At 45.9% G+C, this 26,692-nt stretch overlaps 1 protein-coding gene across 1 annotated transcript in view; it reads right to left on the minus strand.

The window, feature by feature from the left end:
- Positions 1–1,722: 1,722 nt before the first annotated feature.
- The window catches only part of Fbln5 (fibulin 5), a 75,481-nt gene continuing 50,511 nt past the window's right edge, over positions 1,723–26,692 (minus strand). The window contains exons 6-11 of the mRNA XM_059279015.1: positions 24,361–24,477; positions 20,758–20,877; positions 17,139–17,261; positions 16,030–16,156; positions 10,354–10,549; positions 1,723–2,680 (exon numbers count right to left, since the gene is read on the minus strand). Coding sequence (XP_059134998.1) covers positions 2,519–2,680; positions 10,354–10,549; positions 16,030–16,156; positions 17,139–17,261; positions 20,758–20,877; positions 24,361–24,477 — 845 coding nt within the window. The 3' untranslated portion in view covers positions 1,723–2,518. The remainder of the gene's footprint in view (positions 2,681–10,353; positions 10,550–16,029; positions 16,157–17,138; positions 17,262–20,757; positions 20,878–24,360; positions 24,478–26,692) is intronic.

The following is a 26,692-nucleotide window of genomic DNA, read 5'->3' on the forward strand; positions in this document are numbered from 1 at the left end:
CTCTGCCCCAGGCCGTTCTTCCCTTGAACTTTGAGGCCCTGGTGTATTTTAAGATAAATTGATCCCACATGCTTCTTATTCATTTAAACTGAACTCATCAGTGATGTTTTGAAAGAGTGACCCAAAGGCCAAAAGGCCCTCTGAACCTGCTTTTGTAAAGCCTCTAGGTGCCTTTTTTCTTAGAAGCAGGAAACTACATTTAGACAATGACAACTAAAATGTAAACCCGAGGGACTTGGGTCTGGTTCCAAATGTGGCACCTTGGAAACCAGTGGGTTCAAAAACCACAGGCCAAATTGTCTCAGTCTTCTGAGTCATGAGGAAAGTTGAGCCCGTGCTGTGCTGAGCCTGGGTCAATGGTTCTGGCTGCTGCATCAGTGCCCACGCTCCGCATGCATCTCTAACCCTGCCCTGTCTCCGACTCCTAAGCCTCCTCACAAGCAGAATACCTGCACCAGATGGTGCCTTCTGGCCTTTGCTCTGCAGAGAGTCTCACGGAAGGAATTTGTCCCTTTCTCCAAGCTTCCAAACTGAAGCCTCTATGCCACTTGGGTGGGTGTTATTAATGCTACCTGAACCTGTCAGAAGGCTCACTATTGGACATGGTTTGGATGAACTTAATTTTAGTTAGAGAAAACAATGAACCAGAGCTGTGTTGTGTGAGTGAGACACATTCTGTGGGTAAGAAGATAGGCCAGGGCTGCTCATATGTGAGTGGTCAGGCCTTTTGCCTCTGCTGAAGAATCTGAAAACCTATGAATTAGGTGGTGGTATATGCCTTTAATCTCAGGACTAGGAGGCAGAGGCAATCAAATCTCTGTAAGCCCGAGGCCAACCTAGTCTACATAATGAGTTTGAGGCCAACCAGGGCTACATAGCAAGATTCTGTTTCAAAAAAACAAATAAACAAACAAAACATACCAAAAAATCTATGAATTTCCCACTAACCTGGGTCCAGGGTACAGCTGAGCACCTTAGAGGCATTTAAGTACATCACTAAGGGGTGGGATAGGAGCCTCCATAGGCTGATCCTACAGATGTGTCTTTGGGTCTCAGGGAGGCCATTTTCTCCTTCTACTGTAGCCTCCTATCCATTCCCGGAACTGATCATCGGGGCAGCTGTCTACTCGGTCTCTTTTCTGGAGCTTGTGCTCTTTACCTCTGCCTGGTGAAAACCCAGAGCTCCTGATCAGGGAAGGGATGACAAGATGAACGTTCTGGAAGAAACCGCATAGGTGCTGAAGGCAAAGTGGCCAGCACTTGGGCCTCACTAGCCCACCTCTCTCTAACAATGCATCTTCAACTCTGCTATTTATTGATTTAACAAATTCTGATGCCCAGGTCCTGCCCAGGACTAAGAGCATCCGTCTCTAGAGATGGGTCCTACCTAATCAGTTTTTGTTCTACACGGAGCCAAGGGCCACTCACTGGTTTACAGGGATTTGAATACAGTTTGCCTCTGCTCTCTGCCCTTTGCCCTTTGCCCTCTGCCCTCTGCTCCACCCTTGAAGAGTACCCACAACAGACCACAAGAAAGAGCAACCATAAGAAAACTTGGGGTTGATGCTGACCTTCGCTCTTCCACTACCCCCATTTCACAGTCCCCCACCTTTTACCCAACCTTTGGCCCAGTTGTGGAGACCTTTCCAAACCACTGCACAGAATTAAAACCAACCCCAAGCACTAAATTATCCATGATGTCAAAATTAACCAAACGCAAGATTTCTTCAAATATTTAATCAGTCTGGATACCTCTGTCTTCCAACCCAGTTGGGTAAAAATTCTTAAGAAAGCATGAATAAGGGGTCGTCATAAAAACCGGGCTAAGATGGAGGGAAGGCTGGGGTAGGGAAGACAGATCATAACATGTGTCTGAGGCCTTTTTGAAGGAACTCTACCACTTTAAAAACTCAAAATGCACAAGAAAAGGTTAAACAGTCTTACAAATTTTAAGAACAATTAAAAACTTCTTTTATGCTGAACATACCAGATGTGGTTTTAAAATAGACTCTTTAAAAACCTTAGATCCTGCTGTAGTGTGTTTCCACATAGCCTTCTGTGCACACGCAAGAAGCAAACTAGCTATATCCAGCCTTTCCCATGAGCCCATGGGGGCTTTTGCAAAGCAGCACTGCAGTAAGAGCTGGAGGAAGGAGCAGAAGAGGCGAGAGCAGGCTGATCAGTCTTTGAACACAGACTCAAACCCCAGCAAACCTAATCTGTCGTCTTTGAAAGAAGATGGAAATAAATGGAAGGCCTTGAAGAGTCACTGGCAACCTCACCTCGGGGGGCCAAGGAGAATACTTTTGGATAACTGCATCATGGGAACTGGGGGCAGGGTGTCCTTCAGAGTGACAGTCGGCAATAGTACAGGTAGGGGTCAGGACACTGGGCTGATGCCCCAGGGAGATGTTCAGCAGGAAAGGTGCAATGTCCGTCTTGCTCTCATTCTTGCTGGTTTCCTCCTCCTATCCTTTGGTGCTAGTGAAAGGCAGTGTCAGAGGCCTTAGCCCAAGGCTCAGAACGGGTACTGTGACACATATATCCGCAGTCGGATCACGGAGCTGCCTCTGAAGTTGATGACAGTGTTGACAGTGATCATCTCCAAGTCCAGCTGGATGTCCCGAGGTCCTTTGATGGGGCGTGTCATCACCAGGGTAGCACTGATAGGCCCTGTTTGCTGTGGACAGAACGGGAGTGGGGGCACTAGTTAGAAAAGATATGGTGTTAACAAAAGGGATGGCTAGGGGACAGCAGCCTGAGCCAGGATGCTCAGTCTAGCCTACTTCAGTGTCACCATGACCATGGTGTTATCCATGCTCCTCAGTGGTGCTGAGCTCTTTCCCAGCTTTGCCCATTCAGATGGGTTCTACATCCTGAGATTCAACCAAATACAGATTTAAAATATTCAGGGAAAAAAATCCTGTACCTTTACTGAGTATGTACAGACACTTTCCTTGTCAGTGTTCCCTAAGCGAAACAGTCTAACAACTACTTGCATAGCAATAACATTAGTAATTTCTAAACAAATGACATCAAAAATCACCTGAGCTACTAAAACAACACTGATGATGATGATAAATAATTCCAAGAGCCATTTCAGGATTTTCTAGTTATTGTGGAAGTTTAAATGAGACTAGTCCCCATAAGCTCATATATTTGAATGCTTGGTCCTCATTTGGTGGAACTGTCTGGGAAGGATTAGCAGGTGTGGCCTCGTAGGAGGAGGTGTGTTGCTGGGTGTGGGCTTGGAGAGTTCAAAAGCTACTCCGTTCCCAGTTAGCTCTCTCTTCCTCATATTTGTGGATCAAGATGTGAGTTCTCAGCTACTGCTCCAGCATCGTGCTTGCCTGCCTGCTGTCATGCTCACCACTATGATCATCATGCACTCTGTCTGCAACTGTGAGCCCCAAATTAAATGCTTTTTTAATAAGTTGTCTTGGTTATGATGTCTTATCCCAACAATTAAAAAGAAAAACTAAGATAAGAACATTTTTAGGAAAAGTGAAATCTGTTAAAAGCAAACCTCTGGGCACTCCATAGTCTCCTCCAAAGTCACCCTTCTGTGACTCTATCAATGAGATCCTATTGAAGTCATGTGAACTTTTCTCTAGCACAGAACCTTCCTAGGACTTCCAAAGTGGCACCCAAGAGAGGGTGCTAGCATCAATTGGGTACCAAGTGGGGACATGCTCCTGTTCTCTTTTATATATGTCTACTTATTCAGTTCTCATAAAACCCTCAAGGGCCTTGGATTAGCAGCATCAGTGTCTACAGATACAGTCAGAAATGTGGACTCCTGGGCTCCACCCAAGCTCTATTGAGCCAGAATCTGTAGCTTAACAGGGTCCCAGGTGATTGGTGGACACATGAACAATTGAAAGGTGCTGATATAAAAGCACCGGATCCTGGGGATTGGGAGACAGCTGCCCTTACATAAAGACTATCCTAAAGATATGTCTCATTATTCCATTCTGTAAACAAGCAAACTGGGGCCTACTGGGTTAAATAATCACTTGGGGTCATCCAGGGGTAGAGCTAGGGACTTTCATTTGGATTTTCTGCCTGGGTGCAAACTTCAGCCCCTCTTTTCATTATTCAACAATTATCAGAAGAGACTATGGGCTTTGAGTGTTCTCCCTAGTGATGCCCTAAATAGAAGTTCCCAGGGCCAGTGAAACACACAGATACAGGATGTCTGCAGAGGAAATAGCACAGGAGAGAATATGGATAGGCTGGAAAATAACTTCCCAGAAGCTACAGTACCCAGAAAAATAAAAGGAACAGCCTCCACGAAATCAAGGAACTTGGCCCGGATAAAGTCATACCAGGCATTTACTTTGCCTCCATAAAGGGAAGGCTCCCCATAAAGTTTGGCACCTCCTCTAAGAATGGCCACTGGTACGACAGAGGTGAGGCTGGCAGACAGGTATGGGCTAAGCATTAGACCTGCCTTGTCCATCAGATTATCAGCAATTACAGCCATGCAATTTCCTCCTGGCACTGTCTCTCTGTATTCGAGTCAGCACCCACCTAATTGGTACCTCTGTGTGCAGAGGATCTCTCAGACTTCCTTCTCGGCCCTTTCAAACCACCAGCGCCCAGGGCCAGGACTTCAGCAGGGCCAGCCATGCAGGGAAATGGCCACAGTATCGACATATTCATTCATTTTGTCCATTTGCTTAAACAAAGGCTAAGGGTGTTAAGGACCTTAACCTGTAGGTGGCTGTGAGGAGAGCAATTTGCAGAGATGCATGTCTGAATGGGGGAGTGGAGCAAAGAGAAGCTGCTAGGCTACTCTTTTGAGCAATGTCTTAAATGTCTTAGGTAGTACTAGACCCTCTCATCTAGAAGCAACCTTGGAAGTCATTGAGTTCAGATTCTGGTAGGGCCAGGGCCTTTGAAACCTGATAAAGGTTTGCCCACAGCACCTGAGAGTACTCAAGTGCCAGCCAGGACTGAAGACAGCCAAATTCATCTTTTCAGGCTTTACTGAAATACCTGCCCTAAGAATACTGGTCATTAGTAGTTTTGGTAACTACTGATTCAAAACAACAGTGATAAGGCTGGGGACATATCTCAGAGATGGAACACTTGCCTAATATGTATGAGGCTGTGGGTTTGATCCCTAAGATTTCACATACCCCAAAATGATGATCATGAGGCTAGGCATTCAGCTATAACTTTAGCCCATTTCTTATTTATCTCTGTAAACAGGTTAAGGGTTATGACCGTTATGAACCATAAGGTCATAAGACTAGTATAATGCTAGAAGATCTGACTCTAAAAGGCTTGTTTTCAATCACTTGGTTCTTTGTCTCTCCATTTCTTACCATTGCATGGCATGTATTTGGCTTTGTTAGTTGGACCCCAATGTCTACCTCAGAGTGTGTGCTTGGGCAGAAGCCATATCCTGTTGGTGTCTGAATTCAGTGCCCAGCTCAAATCTGCATGATGGTACAGGAAGGATGCAGGTGGATGACTTAGGAAAGCTGGCAGAATTGGCCCAAAGGAAAATGAGCTTCACACAGCCCACCTGATCCCTCTCACCATGGACTAAACGTAATTTGTCACAGTCTAAACTCTATGATCCTTCTCTTTTTTCTAGCTCTAACTGTGCCTCCAAGGCCCCTGATAAAAGCCAATCCAGGCTTCTGTGCAGGGCTCCACTCTAGACAGACTGCTCCCAGGGTTTGTGGAAGGGCTATGCCTGTGCAGATGCATATGTATGCATACCTATGTATGTAACTTGTAAAATGTGTAATGTGTGTTTGCATGTACCTGTGAGCAAGTATATATATGTTTGCATGTGGATGTGGATGTGCATGTGTGATTGGCTGAGACTGTGCTGCTCCCAAGTGCTTCTAATAAAAACCAATGAACCTCAGTATAGGAGAACCTGAATGGCCACATGATGCTCCAACCCCCTGGGTAGCATTCCCAACTTTTTCAAGGCCTAGGAGGTCGTGGCAGTGGCAACAGCAGTGTCTATACAATAATTATACACTGATTGAATGCTTTCTATTGCTACACGATGCTCTTTTGAGACCCTAACACCAGGGGCGGGCAGAAACCTGACATTGAAAGAGCCTGGAGGTTGTGGCTTCCATGTAAGTCATCAGGGACTTTGGTGAAAGAGAAAGGGACAGTAGGATAGTAGTCAGGGAATGTCCCTCGAGTCTTACAGAAGCAGGCTGAGATGTCACCTAGGAGTGCACAGGTTTGAGGCAACATGGAAGAGAATGGGCACAGTGCTTGACAGTTTCACACCCTTCAGCCCTGCACATTTGACAAAAAGTCCTTCCGTGCTCCAGATGCTGTGCTAAGTGAATGGCTTCAGCTAACCAAAAGTCAACGTTAGGATCTTTTCTAGAGATCAGGGAGTTGAGACTGACAACATGCCCAAGATCACAGGGCTGGGAGAAATGGAAACCACCGAGGCACAGTACTCAGCCCGGCCCACAATAAACGTCAGTGAGTGGCCCCTGGGGAGGGTCCTCTGTTCTGGTCCCGGGTGCAGTCTTGGGGACTTTGGCTATCTCCTCCATCCTTTAGTTTCTTTGGTCATTTTTACGACAGGCCTATGTCCCTTTGTCCCTTCTATGTCTCTTCTGAATAAAAATTATAAAGCTTTCAGGTCTTCCTTAGCTTTCTCAGAGAGACACAAGCTACATGCCACTTTGAGCTCAGTGTCCTGTGTTCCTTAGCTGCTGTGACAGTCTGAGCCCAGAGGAAGTTCTAAGAAATAGAGTCTCCCTCCTGTCCACTCCATCAACAGGACAAAAGTCTTTTCCCACATCCCTGGGTGCCTCTCAGGCTGACCACCAGAGTGACTGTGGGGCCTGGGGGATTTGACTGGGTGGTGTTTAGTGGACTGAACTGTTGCCTAGACAAGATGGCCTCCTGTTCTGCTTAGGGCTGAAGGGAAACTCAGGCAGGAAGAATCAATGATGGAGTCTTAAATCCCTAAAGGGGAGAGCCATCTCTTTACTCCGTAACTGGGATGGCTGTGTCTCCAGATGAAGGCCACTGGTGGCTGGGCAGTCATTGAGAGGACAGTCAGCCCACCAAGACTTGGTAAGGGCAAGTTTCTGACAGACACCAGTGCTTATGAGCTCAAGAACGACACACACACACACACACACACACACACACACACACGCACACACGCACACACGCACACACACACACACGCGCACGCACACATGCGCGCGCACACACACACGCACACGCACATGCACACCATCTTTTTCATCTTTCGGAAGGTCCCCTCACTTCTCATGCCAGCTTCTTTCCAAGCCTTTGATCCTTCTGCTTTGGTCTAAGCCAGCTCTAAACCAGTTCCACAAGTCAGGTAGTCACACATGACCTGAGGATATCACTGACAGTGGATAATGTTAGTGAGAATAGTCCTGAGATTGATAGCCCCAGAGGCAAGGACTGAAAGATTCTGTCAAGGGGTTGGGGAAGGGCATGAAGTACAGAGATACAGCTCTGTCACAGGCCCTTGCATAGGTCTCGGGTCAAGGGGGTAAGATGTCCATTGGCCCATCCTTCTGAGTATAACTCCCTATGGTGACTCTACAGGGTCACATACAGGCTCCTGGGTTCAGTGGGCCAAATTGTGACACTAAAGACAGCTAGGTCCCAATCCTGACAAAGTGTAAATATTATTAAAAAAAATAAATAAATAAAGGGGGGATGAGGATGAGATTAAGGTCTGAACCCAGGGAAATGGGTGTTCCTAAGTCAAATCACAAGAGTCTCCGTATGAACATGGCAGAGGGCACTCCACCATATGCAGAAGAGGAGGCAAGAAGGAAATGCGTAAGTGATACTGGAGTGATGTGGCTATAGTCAGGATGTGTCAACATGACACAAGCAAGCATCACTTGAGAGGAAGGAGCCTCAGTTGAAAAGACGCCTCCATAATATTGGGCTATAGGCAAGTTTGTAGAGTATTTTCTTAATTGGTGATTTATGGGGAAGGACCAAACCCCATAATGGGTGGGTGGTGCCATCCCTGGGCTGGTGGTCCTGAGTTCTATAAGAAAGCAGGATGAGTGAACCATTAGGCGCAAGCCAGTAAGCAGCACCCCTTTGTGGCCTCTGCATCAGCTCCTGCCTTTAGGCTCCTACCCTATTTTGAGTTCCTGCCATGACTTCCTTCAGTGATGGACTATGATGCGGAAGTGTAAGCTGAATAAACCCTTTCCTCCCCAACTCACTTTGGTCATGGTGTTTCATCTCAGCAATAGAAACCCTAACTGGAACACAGGACATGTGGCAGCTACCAGAAGCTGGAAGACACAGGAAATGCTTCTCCTCTAGACATTGGACAGCCCTACAATGCTTTGGTGTGGATGCAGACAAATAATTTCAGATACTGTGAAGAAATAGATTTCTGTTGTCTTAAGCCACCAGGTTTGTGGTCAATTGCTACAACAGCCACAGAACGGAATATCTTGGGCCCTTCTGGTTGCTCTGTGTGTGTGTGTGTGTGTGTGTGTGTGTGTGTATGTTTGTATGTGTGTATGGATTCATGTACATGTAGGTGTTGTGCATATGTGTGTACATGCATGTAAAAATCAGGGGTCAACATCAAATGTCTTTCTCTTTTTCAGTTGCTTTTTTTTTTTTTTTGAGACAAGGTCTCACTATAACTCTGGCTGGCCTGGAACTTGCTATACAGACCAGGCTAGCCTGAACTCACAGAGATTCACCTGTCTCTGTCTCTACTATGGTGAGTTCTGGGATTAAAGATATTTGCCACCAAGCCTCGTTCTACTTCTTTTTTGAGATAGGGTCTCTCACTGGGCTAGAAGTTCGCCAATTCAGCTAGGCTAGCTGGCCTGGAAGTCCCAGGGATCCTCCTGTCTCCACCTCCCAGAACTGGGATCTTAGGCACACATTTCTCTGGTTCACCATTGAAACAGGTCATCTACAGATGAAGCTCTAGAATCTTCCCCCTGGACAAGTGCCTACATACATGATACAATATGACAAAGATGGTTCTAGTCCAGTGGTCCGTAAGGAGGTATGTCACTCCAGGGACTGAAGAGATGAGAAGCTCAGTAATATACATGGCATGGTACCAAAGGTATGTACACATCATGGTACTAAACATATATACACAACATGGTATTGAGAGTATATAATTTACTTTAAAATGTAAGCACATTTTAGGACGTGTACTATAATACTTTCCACTGGTGTGATTAAGTCAATCAAACTTTCTAGTGTTCTATATCTGAACTATTCCATGTCACAGCTATAGGTGCTTAAACATGTGTTGAATGCCAGGAAAGGGATTCTTATTTTGTTTTAATTAGTTTAGAAGTACCAGTGTCTACTGTGTAGGCAAAACCAGTAGAGTCCATATCTGAAAACTATTCTTTTCTCCTTCTTCTTCTTCCTCTTCTTCTTCTTCCTCTTCTTTCTCTTCTTTCTCCTCTTCTTCTTCTTCTTCTTCTTCTTCTTCTTCTTCTTCTTCTTCTTCTTCTTCTCTTCCTCCTCCTCCTCTTCCTCCTCTTCTTTCTTCTACTTTTTAGCTAGCATGTAAGTACTACGAGAGTGAGGGTTTGGGGTGTTATCTTTGTTTGTTTGTTTGTTTGTTTGGCTGGTTGGTTTTGTTTTTTTAAGACAGTTTCTCTGTATAACAGTCCTGGTTGTCCTGGAACTTGCTCTGTAGACAAGGCTGTCCTCGAACTCAGCTTCTGTCTCTTGAGTGCTGAGATTAAAGGTATGCACCATCATGCCTAGCTGGGGTGGTTTTTGTTGGTGGTGGTGTTTTTTAAATGCTGTATTCTCAGCTTCTAAACATGATAGTATGTATATAATATACTTGTCAAGTTAGTAAATGAATGTGTAAGCAAAGGTGTGGAGTCTCTTCCATAGTTTTACACTAATACAGTGTCATGGCCTAACTTCTCATTTCACAGAGGAGGCTCCTGAGACACATGAAGGAAAAGCACCTTTCACAAGACCATGCAGAAAGTGATAGAAGAGACACCTTGAACCCTGAACTCCTATCGCTTTTCTGCTTTCCACACTTGCCCCTCTGGTCTATATTCTTACCCTGAAACATGATTGTAGACTATACCACACAAGGCTGTTATTAAAGACAGAAACCACTAGGCAGCAAGTGACAGAGGAAGAAGGTAGAGAGTAATAGAATGAAGACACCATTGACCTCTGGCCTTGATATGCACACACACACACACACACACACACACACACACACACACACACACCACAAACAAAAAGAGAGTGGCCTTTGCTAAAGATGGCAGACATTGTTAAAGATGGTGGCCATTGTTAAAGATGGCAGGCATGGCTCACACTCCCTCTTACCCGCATGTAGAACTCTCGACCCTCATTGCCAGATTTGATCTGGAAAATATAATAGGCGCCGGGATAACGGGTTGTTGCTTGCATCTGGAAGATGTCAGCAGGAACAGAGCGTCCTGACACTACATCCATGTCCCGAAACAAGATGGTAAAGGGCTGGTCTCTGCAGCCAGTATTCTCAGCAGGACACATACAGCGGCTGGTAGGAGAGAAATTGTGTGAGTGCTCAGGGAATCCTTTTCAGGCATTAGCTGTGCCTACTCCCTCACTTTAAAACCCTGGAAACAAAGCCATGTCATTCTTACCACCCAGTGGAGCAACTGGGGAACATCTCCACTCCTAGTTCTCATCTGAGGGCTCTCTAGAATGTAGATGAGATAGATCTGTCTCCTAGACAGTAGCCTTCCCTGGCATCAGATATTCTGGCTACTAAAGGATTTCATTGGGCCTCTGATCATCAGAACACTGGGACATTCTCCAGTGTACTTCACATGTGTCATATATTTAGACATGTGCTGATGGCCATTTAGTCCTTGCTTCCCAATCAAGGACACTCATTAAGAATATTTAAAGTGGAGGCTGGAGAGATGCCTCAGCAGTTAAGAGCACTGGTTGCTCTTCTAGAGAACCCAGGTTCGATTCCCAACACCCTCATGGCAGCTCACAACTATCTGTACTCCACTCCCAGACATAGCAGCTCACAACTGTCTGTAACTTCACTCCCAGGGTGATCTGATGCTGTCTTCTGGCTTCTTCAGGCACCAGGGAGACATATGATGGACAGACACACATTCAGGCAAAATACCCATACTCATTTAAAAACTTTTAAGAATATTTAAAAATGAAAATTATATTAGACTGATGGTTCTCAAGGGTCCTTCACACTATTACACTCAGCCCAGTATGTATGGACCATAATTGAATCTTTTTATCCAATCAACAAGAGCTCAGAACTCACTGGACACTTCAGAAATTCAATATTAAGTAACACCATGACCTCAAGCTTTTTATCTTCCAGTAGGAAAAATACAAATATTTAAACACAAATATTTCTAATGTGGAGCAGATAGTTTCAAACCCTAGGAATAACATAACCTAACAGAACCGTAGGCATCTGTTGCCAAAGAATGCCTGCTGAAGACTCCTGCTGGCTTACCTGTCTCTCCTCTCATCCTTCCTCCAGTCCCCTTACTGAGCAGAGTTCACAGCAGGAGGCACATGTAAAGAGGCTTCTGGACTTAGGATTTAGTTTGGAATTGGAACTGACAGTTTTTGCAAGTAGAAGGATGTTAGGGAACAATGACCTAAAATCAACAATGTTGACACCTCAGTGCTGGCCACTGGGTCAGGTATCTCCTTCTCTCACTGGGACCTCGGCGATGGCCTCCTAACAGACTGCCCTTTGTCAAACTAAGTCAGACTACATCTGTCCCCTGCACACTCTTCAGTGGCCCTTCAGTAATGCTTGAATGAAAACTGAACACAAGTTTTAGCCTCTGTGGGCCTCTGTGAGCCTGCTGGGTCTGCCTACCCCACTTCCAACCGCTCTAAAGCATCTTCAGGCCACTGTTTTTCACACCTCCCTGCTGTGGGATGGTCTGTATGTCAAATGTGTTGCTGATTGGTCAATAAATAAATCACTGATTGGCCAGTGGCCAGGCAGGAAGTATAGGCAGGACTAACAGAGAGGAGAATTGAGAGAACAGGAAGCTGGGTGAGGGAGACACTGCCAGCTGCCACCATGACAAGCCGCATGTGAAGACGCCGGTAAGCCATGAGCCACATGGCAAGGTATAGATTTATAGAAATGGATTAATTCAAGCTATAAGAACAGTTAGCAAGAAGCCTGCCACGGCCATACAGTTTGTAAGCAATATAAGTCTCTGTGTTTACTTGGTCGGGTCTGAGCGGCTGTAGGACTGGCAGGTGATAGAAATTTGTCCTGACTGTGGGCAAGGCAGGAAAACTCTAGCTACAAATGGCGCCCAACGTGTTGGCAAGAGTTTCCACCTAAAACCTGAGAAAAAAGATTCTAAAATGGAGCTAAAAACAGCTTCCTAATTGTCTCTCTCAAATGAGCGGCAGCTGCCGGTTTGAGCTACTTGTGGGTTCCTGGCGTGCATGCTCGACCTGCAGTATGGCGGGAATGAGGCCTCTGCAAGTGGCACATTAAGCTGTGTGGTGGATTTAGCCTTTGCTAATACAAAACAAAAAAAAAAAAAAAAAAAAGAGGTTTCTGGGCTACACGCTGCTTTGATAGAAGCATAGACCCACTATTTCTGAGAGTTGATGGCTCCCAGAGCTGGCGGAAAACATACCACCGCCATGTTGGGAAGCTGAAGTGGGCGGAGCCAGCAGCCATAGCACCAGCGCCATTTCAGGCTTAGAAGGCTGCAGTTTAAAGCAATAGGCTCAAGCTAATATAAAAAAATAAGCCACGTAAAGATGGCTACCACACAGAGAATCTGGATTATGTTCTCTTTGATATTCATAACTGAAGAAAAACATTTGATTACAAAAGCTGTTGAGTTATGCCAAAATGTATATTTTAAAGGTACCTTGACTTCAAAATTTGGATGTAAGGATATGTTGCTTTGGAAAGGAGGCTCTGCTTTTGTTTTCACAGAAAGCCAGAGGCTATGGATTTGTTCCAGATTAAGATACATCAGGTTTGACCAGCCAAGACCACCTGAAAGGTCTCCGACGACACCATGGCCCAGATGATCCAACATCCAGAACCATTTCAAGGCAACTGGCTCAGACGATACACCCTCATGGACTACTCCATAATCCTAAAATATTCTTTGTGTCCCCATAAGATACAGCGCCCCCTCCAGCAGGAAGTAGTAAGAGAAGCTACGCCCAAATTCCCAAATATACCAAGCTGACTTTGGAGATGTGTAAAGGTTAAAACCTTCCTTTTTAAGAAAAGAAAAGGGGAAGTGCTGTGGGATGGTCTGTATGTCAAATGTGTTGCTGATTGGTCAATAAATAAATCACTGATTGGCCAGTGGCCAGGCAGGAAGTATAGGCAGGACTAACAGAGAGGAGAATTGAGAGAACAGGAAGCTGGGTGAGGGAGACACTACCAGCTGCCACCATGACAAGCCGCATGTGAAGATGCCAGTAAGCCATGAGCCACATGGCAAGGTATAGATTTATGGAAATGGATTAATTCAAGCTATAAGAACAGTTAGCAAGAAGCCTGCCATGGCCATACAGTTTGTAAGCAATATAAGTCTCTGTGTTTACTTGGTCGGGTCTGAGCGGCTGTAGGACTGGCAGGTGAGAGAGATTTGTCCTGACTGTGGGCCAGGCAGGAAAACTCTAGCTACAGGAGCTCAACTTCTTGTATTCCTCGTAGGCTTAAAGGCCACCCTTGCCTTAGCTGCCTGTGTACATGCTGTTCCCTTTGCTCTTCCAGTCTCTGTTCAGTTAAGGTCAACTCAACTTCCGGCCCTACCCAAAGGTCATTTTCTCAGTGGCCTTTAGATTCCTGGAACAGGTTCAATCTCCTCTTTCTTCTACAAACTCCTTACTCAGTCTATCATTATGTATCCACTCTTACACCAATTTGTTTAATGTCTTTCTAGACTTTTGGTAGGTCTCAGGTAGTCCATATATGTAGAAAAGAGCTCAGGCTGGACTAGAGAAAGGTTTCTGGTGGTTAAAAACAAGCCAGCATTTCTCAGGAACTTGTTGAACAGGTTTTGCCTCCCCCAAAGGAGTCCTTCCTTGTCCTGTGATTTGCCCACTCCCTGCCGCTCATGCTTTCTCTCACACTTTCTCCTGCCCTTTCACTTACCCTTGCTATCACCATTATTCTCTCTCACTATCTGGCTTCCCTAGAACTGGCCGTATCCAACCTGTTTCTCTTTTCTCTCTGCTCTGGACTCTTCCAGATGTCTCCGGATGTTTTCTCTCTGTTATTCACAATAAAAAAAACGGTCCCCCTAATGGAGCAGTTGTGGCAGCAGTTTCTTTATCATACCTGCTCCCATACAAGCTTAAGCTCCACAAGAGCAAATCCACAACACCTAGCCCAGAACAGGGGCACAACTCACAGTTAACAAGCAAAAGACTACAAAGAATCATCAAAGTATCATGTTGTTAAGGCTGGCTGCATCAAAACAGCCAAGTCCAAGCAGCCCTGGTGCCAAACTGATCGCATTAAAATGTCACATGTCAGAGAGAAAATAATTGTTTCCTAAAAGAAATTTGGAAGAGGGTGTGATGGCTCCCAGCTGAAGAGGATTGTGAACAGCTGGGAGAGAGGCACCGACTGAGAAAAGATCTAAAAGATGGGCTGGGTCTAGCCACAAGGAGATGGAAGAAATGCCTTCCATCTGGCAGGAAGTGTGTGCACAAAAGCTGGGAGGCTGGGCCCTCTGAGTGTCAGTCAAGGTGAGAGCAAATCCTGTTCCAGCTGGCAGGAGCACAAGACACCTGAGCAGACAAGGAGCTGGAAGGGGGTGACCATCACATGGGCCTGGGACTTTAAAGGAGGAAGTCTCCAAGCTTTTTCAGGGCAGAGACTTCACTGGTAACATCTGCTCAAGGCTGCCAGTTGGATGGGATCAGTTTCCAGCCAGATAAACCCACAGAGACCCATGCATAGAGAGTAGCCTAATGCTCTGTTGGGCCACTTGGGGATTTGGAATCGGAAACTGGAAGGTCCCTGTTCTGAAGAACTACTTGGAAGCACAGCTCATAGGAACACATGACAAGAGCTCCAAAGGAACCCCCAATCTGACTTTGTCATTTTCTTTTGTCCATTTTTTTTAATCACAGCAGGAATCACATTGGTAAGCCCTGAAGTCCCTTTGAGAGAAGAGTGGGATGGGTGTGGCTGACCCAGTCATTCATCCCCACTGTGAGGGTTTGCAGTTGCTAGGGGACAGGGAGTATAGCTGACTGAGGAGAGGACAGCACATGTACAAGCATGCGTGTACACTATGTGTGCTGCATGCTGTGCATGTATGCTCTGCATGCAGGATGAGGAACTGAGATGGGCCAGCAGAGGGTGAGGGGGGGTGGATAAAGGGAAAGAAAAGAGACACAGGACCCCAGGGCTGGGAAACACATCGTGGTGCCGCCATCTTGTTGAGGCTACCTTCTCAACAATATTATTTGCCATTTGATGATTTAGTAATTGATCTGTCTTTAGGACTTCAGAAACTTGACTAGGGCAAGCTAGTTATCCTTAGGTATTTAGAACTTCAGAATTCTCCAGCAGCTTACCACTCACAGAGCAGTCCCTGGACTGGAAATCTTCATTTCTCCTGAGGCTTGCCAGAAGAGCAAAATCACAGCTCTCTCCCAGGTTACATTCTTGCATCTGAGCCCACATACTCTAAGATCCTCAGTGGAGGCCTGTGTGCCACATTTAAAAAACTCATCTCTGAAAGACCCCAGGTATCTAGAATGTTCATTGGTAACAGAATCAGATTCATGAATTCTGCCTCTCTGCTGGCTTTCTAGATAATCTTTGTATAGTTCTGACATGCATTGAGGAGCAACAGAGAACACTGTACGTAGGCATAGACCCATCTGCATAAAGTAAGAAGCAGGCCAGATCTCCTGACTCCTTGGCTCGAGTAACCTCCTTTACAAGATACTGACTGTCTCCTGAGCCAGGTCCCCACCCCTTCCACTTCCAAAGGACTAGCCTTGACTTACTTATCACCAATCAGCAGATAAGGCTCCTCACAGCGGATGGGGTCAATACATTTGAAGCCCCCTTGTAAATTGTAGCACGTCTGCAGTGGAGTGCACGTGTGGTTTCTATGCTCACATTCATTGATATCTGAAATGCAGGGTAGAGAAGAAGCATGGTGTTAGCCCTGGACTAAGGGGGGTTGGGAGTAGGCTGAGGATGAGAGGCCCTTGCATCTTACTATCCAATATGGCAGCCATTGGCTCCATATAGTTACTGGGCACTCAGAATGTGGGTAGTGAAATTGGAAATGTGTTTGCAACAGGAAATAGACACCAGATTTCTGTGGTTTAGTAAAAAGAAAAAATTCATAGTACTTATCAGTGACTTTTACATTGAGTATGTATTAAAACTACAAAATGTTTGGATCGGTTGCTTTAAATAAAATATAGCATTAAAAGTAACTTCATCTGTTTGTCTTTATTTTTTAATGTAGCTACTAGATGAGTTAAGATAGATGGCTCATGTTTGTAGTAAGTCACATGACATTTCTAATGCCCAGTACCACCATGGATAATTATTAATAAAATTAATAATGAGGCAGTCATTCTGCAAGACCCTGGTAGCTATAGCGTAGGGCTACCAATCTGGAGAAGACTTGGCCTTTTCATATTCAGGGTCCGGACCCTGTGAGGGACCTAGCAGTCAGTTCCCCAGAATTCAATCTCTAGGAAGTCATAGAAGGCCAGCAGGGCAAGCTGGCCTCAAGGAAACATGAGAAAGCCAACACTGATGCGTTAGTGGGGCCTAGCTACAAGAAGCCTTGGTTAGGCCTGAAATAATCATTCTTGGGGTTGCAGAGGTCTATCTGCCTGGAAGGACAGAAAGCAGCTCTCAGAAAGTGCCATCTACCACTCCAGGGTTCACTGTAGACATGTAAGTAGCCCATGTCCTGGCCAAAGGACTGATTACAGGAGAGAGGAGGGAGCTACCCACTCAGACGCCTTGCCCATAGCTGCCAGGCCCCACCACACCCAGCGCTGACATCTTCATAAGTTACAAGAGCCCACAGGAGGAGACACGTAGATGACCATCAGAGTCAGCCCCATCCAGCCCCTCTGGACAGTCTTACCCTGGCAGCTTCGGTTGTCATCCAACAGGACGTAGCCGAGAGGGCACGAGCAGAAGTATGAGCCTGGCTGGTTCACACACTCATGTTGACAGAGGAACTCGGAGAAGCTGCACTCATCCATATCTGAGAGCGACAAGATAGAGCTGGTGTTTATTTTCATAGACTATCTCCAACACCCACTCTTTCCCAAGAGAGACAATGACTTCAAGGCTATGAGGTTGCCAATTTACTTCTTGATCACCTTTGCTGATGGTGAGCTTACTCCCTGTAAGGACAACCACTGATACATGGATAGCTCTACTAGGGTGGCAGGAAGCAAAGCAGGCACAATGTCTCTGGAGGCCTGACTGCCTCAGATGTTCCCTGGGACAAGAGATACAGCAGTCTTCAGACAGCCTGGAACCATCCTGCAGAAGATGACTGGGAGTGGCATTGTCCCAGCCAGCGATGCTACCATTAGTCTGCATAGACCTTGGCAGCTGACACAGGAGCAGGCGTTCCAGAAAAGCCAACTCTTCATCACACACAGAATTTGGCAATGCAGGCCCCATTTGCGCCTCACTCGACAGGCATGCCAAAGAAAACATGTTTTTCTTGCATTTGTTGTTTCCCGAAAATCGCTTTCACTGGTTTCCCCATGTGACATGTCCTCGGATTACTCTGTAACTCACAGACCACTGGTGGTGGCTCAGATCACCAAAGAGAGTGTTGGCATGAAGGAAGCTGCTGTTTTGTCTTTGGAGAATCCACATGTCACATGGCCAATGCTTCCTGTGTCCAAGAAGGGAACCTCTCCCCATCTTTCTGAGCTGTCTCCCAGCTATGGGTGAAGGGTCAGTGGACTTACGATATGATCCCCTAACCGGAGTTAGCATATGCCAGTATTATCCAATCCTCCACCAGCTTTGCAGAGAAATCTGGGGACTCTGGCCCCAGCCTATCATAGCATAATGCCATCATTTGCTTCTGTGTAGTTGGCAGTTTCACTAATTCCTTTGCTTGGTGTTAGTAGTGGTGTCTATCGATTCCCAAGGACTCCTTTGTGTCAACACCCATGTTAAAGGCTCAACCTGTCTCATCATATTTAATCTCCACCTCTGCCCTGAGAAGGTGCTGTGACTATCTGGGTATAAATAGATAGATAGATAGATAGATAGATAGATAGATAGATAGATAGATAGATAGACAGACAGACAGACAGACAGACAGACAGACAGACAGACAGATAGATAGATAGATAGATAGATAGATAGATAGATAGATAGATAGATAGATAGATAGATAAATGGGACTCACAGGGCTTAGGAAACTAGACCAAGTTCATAGATCAAATGATTACATATAAAATCATAGATCTGAACGTGGCCTTTCAATATGACTCCCGTAAGCATGATGAGGTAACATCCTGTTCAGGACCTGATATCATCAGATCTGGGAGTGCCAGTGTGGGAGAAATACATCAGCGTAGTTCCAGTGAAGAATGGGAGGGAAAACCCACCCCTCCTTCTACTGGATGAAGGAGGGTCACTAACCCACTACACTCTGGTTTGTTTTAGCATCTGCAATTCCAAAATCCCAGAAAGTTTTTGTGTGGTCCTCCCCTCCCCATAAAGGGCTGTGGCTCCACCCTTCACTGAAATAGAAGCCAGGTGTTGGGCAGGGAGCACACCTTAGGCCATTTTCATTCTTCCTTGTTAAAACCCCATCTCAACTTCTAGAATCAGCATGACTTAGTAAATCCCTAGAGGACATGAGGACAAGACTTGGGAGGGTCTAGTGCTGCAAAGAGGGGCTACCCCAGCTTTGAGAACCAAATAAGGAAAATAGTGCCCCAGTATCTAGGGAAAGTGCAGGAAACAAATTCCTGAGGCCACTTCTAGCCTTCTACAAGGCCTGCTGGAGCCAGGACTCCCAGTAAAGATAGTAGAAGGTGGTATCCAGTGACCATGTGGGAAATGAGAGTCATTTAGAGTCAAGTGAGAAAATCTTGCCAAACTAGAAAGGATTTGAGCTCCTCGTGAAGCCCAAAGTCCTTAATACTTAGAGAAGATTCATTATGTGGTCACGTCATTGAGGAACACCAATTTGTCTAGTCCTTATGACCACTCCATGAAGACAGTTATCCATCAGTGAGGAAACTGAGACTTGGGCCGCACCCTGGCCAAGGAAAGCAGGGAACTAACTGAGGCTTTGAATCCAGCCCCACCTGGCTCCAGAGTCCCTACCTCAGTGCCCTGACTGTGATCAATAAATGTCTATAGAACTGCAGGTAATTCTGGGAAAAGTACTAATCCCATCCCGTAATGCAAAGCTTTCCACACTTCTCAGTTCTTTGGCCCAGATTCCTAAGGAATGTCATGAGGGGAATTGAAATCTAGGAAGAAAGGTGCCTTTTGTGCCTCTGAGTGGGGCTGGTATTTAACCAGGCTGAGGCTCTGGAACTGCTTGCTGTGGCTCCGACGGCCCTGGCCCTGAAGAGAGGTGGCCATTTGTTTCTGAGAACTCTGTCCCTAGAACATTCCAGTCCCAAGGGAAGCTGGTAAACAGGTCTCATTCACAGCCTTGGTAGGTTCCTGTTACAGTGAAACCCAAGACTGGGATTCTTTCCATTCTGCTGGGTCATTTTTACACCTAAAGCACCACCTCTTTTCATTTTGAAAATTACAAGAAACGTTCATGTGGACGGAGCTAATTCACAACTGCAGAGGAGGCTAAAACTGGTGGGATGGCTTTACTTTAATAAAACATTTACAAAGAACAGAGAGACAGAGACATACAGGTGAGCCCATAGCTCTATGTTGTATGAGAGGCCATAGACTAAATATAAATAAATAAAATGTGTTTCTTAGTTTTAATAAGTTCTTACTTTCATAACAGTTTTTTTTTTAACTATCTAGGAATTTAACACTCTTGGGGGAAAAAGAGGAGGTTAATAAGATAATTACAACAGACTCAAGAAACTAGACTGAGCAGAGAATGAGAGCAATTGGGGCTTGGATGGAATTTGTTTAAAAAAAATGTCAACTAAACCACACCTATGTTCTTGAAACACATGGCTAAGATCTCACTCCCTCAACAGTCACGCTTCTACTTACTGATTCAAGACCTGTTTACTGCGTGCTCACTGTGTGCCAGGCCTAGAGCTGGGCTGTGCTTATTTGATGACATTCCCAAAGTACACAAAGTATATGCACTTATATGTATGATTTATTTACTCAATGTCCTCCTCATCTAGTGGCAAAAGATTATACCAAGATCCCTGTCCTCTATAAATATTATCTATACCATTTTCAGGTCTTGGGTCGGTGCTGGGAAAGGACAGATAACTCTCAGACCAACAGGCAAAACTGGGTGAGTTCTCCCTCTCCCCAACTCTATCTCAGATCCAGAGAGAAGCCCTGAGTTTGCATTAAAGATCAGATGACCAGGAAGGTAAGACTGAACTCCACATCTCAGGAAGTGACTCATCTTTGTTCTGTGTGGTTATGTTCCCATGACACTGGAAAATATCTCTAACTAGACACACAACCAGGACATAAGAGGAAACACCTGGGATGAATCCCTTGCCCCAGCCCCGGCTCTCTGAACAGGTGGACAGCTCCAATGCCAAGCTCATTACCACTGCAATGAATGCCATCTTCCTCAAGTTCATATCCTGGGTCACAACGGCAGATGAAAGAGCCATAGGTGTTGACACAGGTTTGAACGCAGGGGTTCTCAGTTTCACATTCATTCACATCTGTACAAAACCAAAGCACATCACTATTAACATGACAGAAAAAAACACAAACAAGGAAACGTGAATGAGCAGCAAAATCTAGTATCACCAAGAGCCCAGATTCCCAGGTACCAAGGATTCCCCAGCCAGGACCTATCAGATCATGATCTCACACTCTGTGAGACTGTGTTAACTGTGAATTTACTGACTCCAGCTGAGCCTTCAGGCACACCTGTAAGGGATTATTTCACCTCTGGTCATGCCTATGAGGGATGATGTTGAGTAAATCAACTGAAGTGAGCAGCACCATTCCCTGGACTGGATCCTGGGCTGAATAAATGGAGAAAGTGAGTGTGAACTAGCTCTCATCACTCTCTATTCTTAACTGTGGGTGCCACGTGAATAGCTGCCTCCAGCTGTCGCTGCTGTGACAGCTTTCCCAGCATGATAGACTGTAACCTTGAACTGTGAGTCAAAAGGAGCTCTTTCTCTCTCGAGTCTATCAGGGTGCTTTATCATAACCACAGGAAAAGTAACTAAGACAGTCTCCAACATGCAACCTGAAGATCTACAGCCTCCATATGCATGCCCCTTCTGGAGCAGCAAGCCACAAAGGAGATCAATGGAACCCACACAGCACCTATGTGCGTGTATACTTGCACCTCCCAGGAAGGCTGTTCTCCCAGATTTACCCACAGAATTTCCATGCAGAACCCCACTCTCCCATCTCCAATTTTCTCCTCTCTCACCCTCACTGACTTTGAAGCTTTAGATAGATAATCATGGCAATTCTGAGAATATGTTTATTATGAATAAATAGCCTCACTGATTATTCTTGCAACAATTCTGCTTTCAGACCATTATCCTCCATTCTGCATGTTACACGGGTAAAGGAGGGCATTATAAAGGGCACAAAGAGTAACAGTGGATGCCTCCTCCTGAGTGTGGTGATGGTTTCATGTCAGTTTTGACAGAATTGTGTGCCTACAGCAGTGCACTGTACTGTGTATCAATTACACATCAGCAGAGCTATTTTGATGTTTCTGAAAATTGAGATACATGTCTCAATTCACATTCCAGCAGGGGCCTGGTTAGAACTACAGTACAAGTCAGTAATCCCTTCATAATCCATGGGATTCGTTCTGTACAGCTCATGGGGGAAGAGGGAGATCCTTCTGGCAGAGACATCAGCTGACCATTTGCAAGAACACCACCCCCACCAGCTTCATATGCCCATAGTTCTAGTTGAGAGAGATTTTCTCCACCTCAAAAGTCCAGTTAAGCCTTTTTAAAGCTCTGAAAAGAGCTTTGAATGTTCTCAGAAGTAAAGGCCTTTGTGGTAAGCAGCTTCTGAGGGGCCTTGCACAGGGGAAGGCTAATCCCATGCCCACAAAGTGCCTGCTTCCTGCCAACTCTGGAGCCCTCAGAGGAAAAACAAACAAATTAACAGCCATGGGAAGGGGCTGGTGAGATACCAGTCTGCCCTGGTGCCCATGCCCAGCACTCAGGGGAGGCTGGCATCTCTCCATCCAGACTGGGGCAGGGCTGGGCAGGAGAATGTCCCTGGTGTACTAAACCACATAGCAGTTTAGATAGGCCAATGTTGCTGCACATTAGGGCTGGCATCCTTAGTTTCTGGCCAGACACTTGCCACGTGGTGATGAATGAGCTCAATACTGTTTCCATAGCCCAAAGCTACTTTTGAAAGGACAGAAAGGGCTATATACCTTGAGCCCTAGCAGCATCTCTCTGCTAGATTTTCCAATGGGTACTTAATCCTGAAGGCAGGGACTGAGGAGACAATTCAGTCAGCAAAGGGCTTGTTGTGTAAGCGTAACAATCTGTGTTCAGATCCCCAGCACCCATATAAAAAGCCAGGCATGGTTGCGTACGCACCAAGGTAGGCTGGCACAGGTATAAACCCAGTGCTGGAGAGGTGGAGATAGGAGTCTCCCTGGGGCTTAGTGGCCAGCAGTCTGAACCCTGAGGGCCAGGTGCCCCAAGCTGACTCACTGAGCTCTTGGCCTTTCTCTCAACTCTGACACCCCCAAGCCACCTGACTCTGACCAAATGGCTTCACCTCTGTGAAGTTCAACTTCTTTATCTGTGGATCCTGGCCACAAACACTCTCCTGTCTACCTCATAAGACTATTGCAGAGGTCAGTGAGGTTAACAGACATAGGCACTTTGAGGAGACATGAGGTGCTACCATGGCAAAAGCTTGACAGGACCCGTCACAGCCTGTGTGACCCATGGGCCCTGCTGATGCAATATCCTGGTGGCGGAGTGCCCATGTCCAAGCTCAAGTGCTGCCTAAGGACACTGTGCCAGACTCTGAGGGAAAACCTGGCCTGGCACCTCCAACCCCAGCCTTGGCCCCAAGAAATCATCATCAGCCCTAAGCCGCTTATCTCAGCAGCAAGGGAGCCAGGCGCCTGCTCCGTGTTCCAGTGGGAAGGAAGGGCTCTGTTTTATTTATTTCCTCAATCTCCTGGCCCAGCTCTGCTCTCAAACACACACACACACACACAAAATTACTGCTTCTTGCAAAAGGAGCCCAGTCAGGGACTTCTTGGAACAATTAGCAGGACCAGCTTTAAAGGAGAGAGAGCCTCACAAAGAACCCAGGATCAACCCCTTGAATGCTGATGCCTTCCTGTTTATCCAGTGATTTAGATATGGTTAAACTAACGGAGACACAATATCCTCTGAATAGCTGGCCAGGAGCCTGCACGCCAGAACTCACTCAAATGGTGTGACAAGGAAATGGGCCCTGTAAAACCGGGTGGCAGACTCCAACAAAGGCTTCATTCTGTGTCTCTATCCAGATCGGCTAGGGAATGGAGGCTGGAGCCAGAGGTGGATCCCAGGCCAGATCACAACTTACATTCATTCTTTGGGTCTTAAGGCCTTCATTGACTTCCTGAGCGGAAGAAGCCTTCCAATAGGAACCACGATGGACACATAGCTTGCTTTTCTTACTGATCAGTATTAGAAACAATCGGGTGAAAACCAGAAAGTACCTTTCTTTTATTCTGCTTTTGTGAAGACTTTTGAGGAGCCAGGGAAGGTAACTCACCCTTGACTGTGCTGGGCAATAGGTGCTCCTGACACAGATCAGAGGAAACACTCCTGAGAGAGATCGGGAAATGGCACAGGAAACATTCTCAGAGTGCCTTTGTGTTTGTTTTGTGATTCATCAGGGTCAGGAGCTCCGAAAGCCACTCCTGCTAGCAGACACAGAATGATAGGAGGGTCACAAACCCAGAGAGTCCTTCTGACGGGTGACTGCCCTCTGAAATCTCAGAGTACTTTTTTAGCTGTTTCGTATACACCACCAGCTCTAGTTTCAGGTTTCCATAAGCAATGGGGATGAGTGAGAAGTGAGCAGGGATGAGGACACACGTTAATGACAAGTGTTCTGCAGACATCAACTGCCAGGCTCCAAAGGTGACTGCATCTAGTGTTTCATACTGTGTCCAAGTTATCACACATGTCACATACCTTGGCAAGATCTTCCATCTTCATTGAGGGTGAAACCAGGGTTGCATGTGCAGGAATAGGATCCAGGGACATTTGCACATAGCTGCTGGCAGTAACCATAGCGACATTCATCAATGTCTGGAAACAGATGCAGGCAAGGTAAGACAGGGCTCCTCTCCGAGGCCACCATCAGCATGGTACCATTGCCCTCCTCCTCTCGGATGGGACTAGAAAGGGCTGTCAGGAATTATGATGCCCTTCGGATCACAGTGCTCGGCTTCCCTACAATCCTCTACCTCCCCCAAACAGTCTTCCTTCCATCTGAACCTATCATGAAATTTGTGACAAAATTTTTCTGCTTTGATTAGGATATTGCACCAGATGGCTTCTCAGAACTTAACCAACTCAGATTTAACAAAGACTTATGCAATATTAAGGTTCAATGCTATGATTTCTGTGATCTTTTCAGTACCCTGAATATGATCAAGTTAGCATGTAAAAATAAGTGCTCTGGTGAACTGTCTGCCAGCTCCACTGACAATGACTATGTTCAGCTGGCAGGAATAGGATCCCAGGCATTGGGATGAGCTTGGCAGTGCTACAGTAAGACCTACGAATGCAACAATGCAAGGATGCTTGTGCTCACCTTGGTTCTTAGCCTTACACTGGAGTGGACACAAAACTCCAGATAAAAACACTCCTGAGCCATGGAAAGTAGCAATGTGGTGGGGAGTGTATGCTTCTGGCAGAGCTGTGCTTTATAACCTTCCTATAACATATGCCAGCCCATGAGGAGCTTGATGTCATTGGGAAAGCACTTTATAACATCTCAGGCTAAAAGAGTGATGGGCTGAGCAACTCACTCCTATTAGGCAGGGTTCCTCCACTGAAACCTGCATTCTCCAGGAGGACAGTGTCCTTACACAGGCTCAGCTGAGACCAGCTGATCTGACTGTGCTCTAAATTCTAATGTCCCCTCCCTGGAACCTCAGCTCTTAGAAAGGTATAGGTAGCAGTCTTTGTGCCTTGATCCTTGTGCCCAGTTTCTACTACCTATGGCTAGAAAGAACTCTTCCATCCCCCAGCCCAACCCATTGCCTATTTTTCAGCCCTCACTGGAGTTGTGTCCGGCCTTGTGATTCTGTTTTATCTCAGTCCCATTTGCTTCTAACATGGCCCAACAACATTCCTCTGAGATGGGCAGCTCCTATTTGGAAAGCCTTTTGGCTTGTATAGTTGCTAATCCTGACCTCTTCCTAAGACACATCTGGAAATATCACCAATGCTGCCTGGAGAGGCATCAGAGACAGAGAGGGTACCCTCTCCTTTGGAGTATGTAGGAAGAAAGGCAGCCCCATCCTTTGTTTTTCTGAAAAAAAAAAAAAAGCCAAGGTCTCCAACAGTGCACAGAAGGGACAGTAGGTGGCTGTAGAATGTTGAAAGAAGAATTTGGCCAAGGGAAAGCATGGGATCAGCCAAAATTAAGGAAGGTCCCTATGTCAGAGGTGACTACTACTGGACCATGTCATGTCGGCACGTTCTACACCAATGAGCACCCCTCCAATGGTGCTCTGTGGAAGAGAACAACCTTCACAAGCAGAGGAGCAACATCTTTTGGCATTTCTCAGATGGAGAAATCTGCCCTCTAGGTATCAATGATGGACCCATGTACCATGCCTCACATCTCTCTAAGTGTCCTTTGTGGTAAGAAAACATCTGGCCGGGGGAGCCAGAGACATCAATATTAGACCCAATTTGTTTTAAGTTTATCCAAAATGTTCCTCCTCTTTGAGTTTGTCTCCAACTCTATAAAAGCTAGATGACATAATATCTAACATCCTTTCCAGCTCTGGAGTCCTACATAAGAAGTTCCTGTACAAATAACTCTTTCTTGCTGGTCTGCTTACATTCAGACCAGTAGCATCACATTTTCCATTAGAGCAGAGGTTGGTTTAAATGCATAGGGACTATCATATTCCCAGATGCCCTCACACATCAGCTCTTCTGAGCCTCCCTGCAAAGGAGAGCCGTGCCAAGACCAGGCAGTTTATCATGCCTCAAGGACACTTCAGACAGGGCACAGAGTAAACCCAAACTCAGCCTCAATCCAGAGACCTGGAAGGAAAGGGTTTGGATTTTTGTTTTGTTCCTTTTCATTTTTTCCCCCATAATGTTGTTTGAATCTAACATTGAGGCAACTTGTCTAAATGTAAATCCAGAGAATATGAAAAAATAGTCCTAGCCAACGCCAACTACAAGGGATAAAATGGCCAGTCAATGATGATTGACACCTCTGGAGTAAAAAGAAAGAACACAGCTGTGGGGTGGGCAGTAGAGTGGCAGGGTAGCAATG

Source organism: Peromyscus eremicus, chromosome 14 (assembly GCF_949786415.1).
Source record: "Peromyscus eremicus chromosome 14, PerEre_H2_v1, whole genome shotgun sequence".
Classification (NCBI taxonomy): domain Eukaryota; kingdom Metazoa; phylum Chordata; class Mammalia; order Rodentia; family Cricetidae; genus Peromyscus; species Peromyscus eremicus.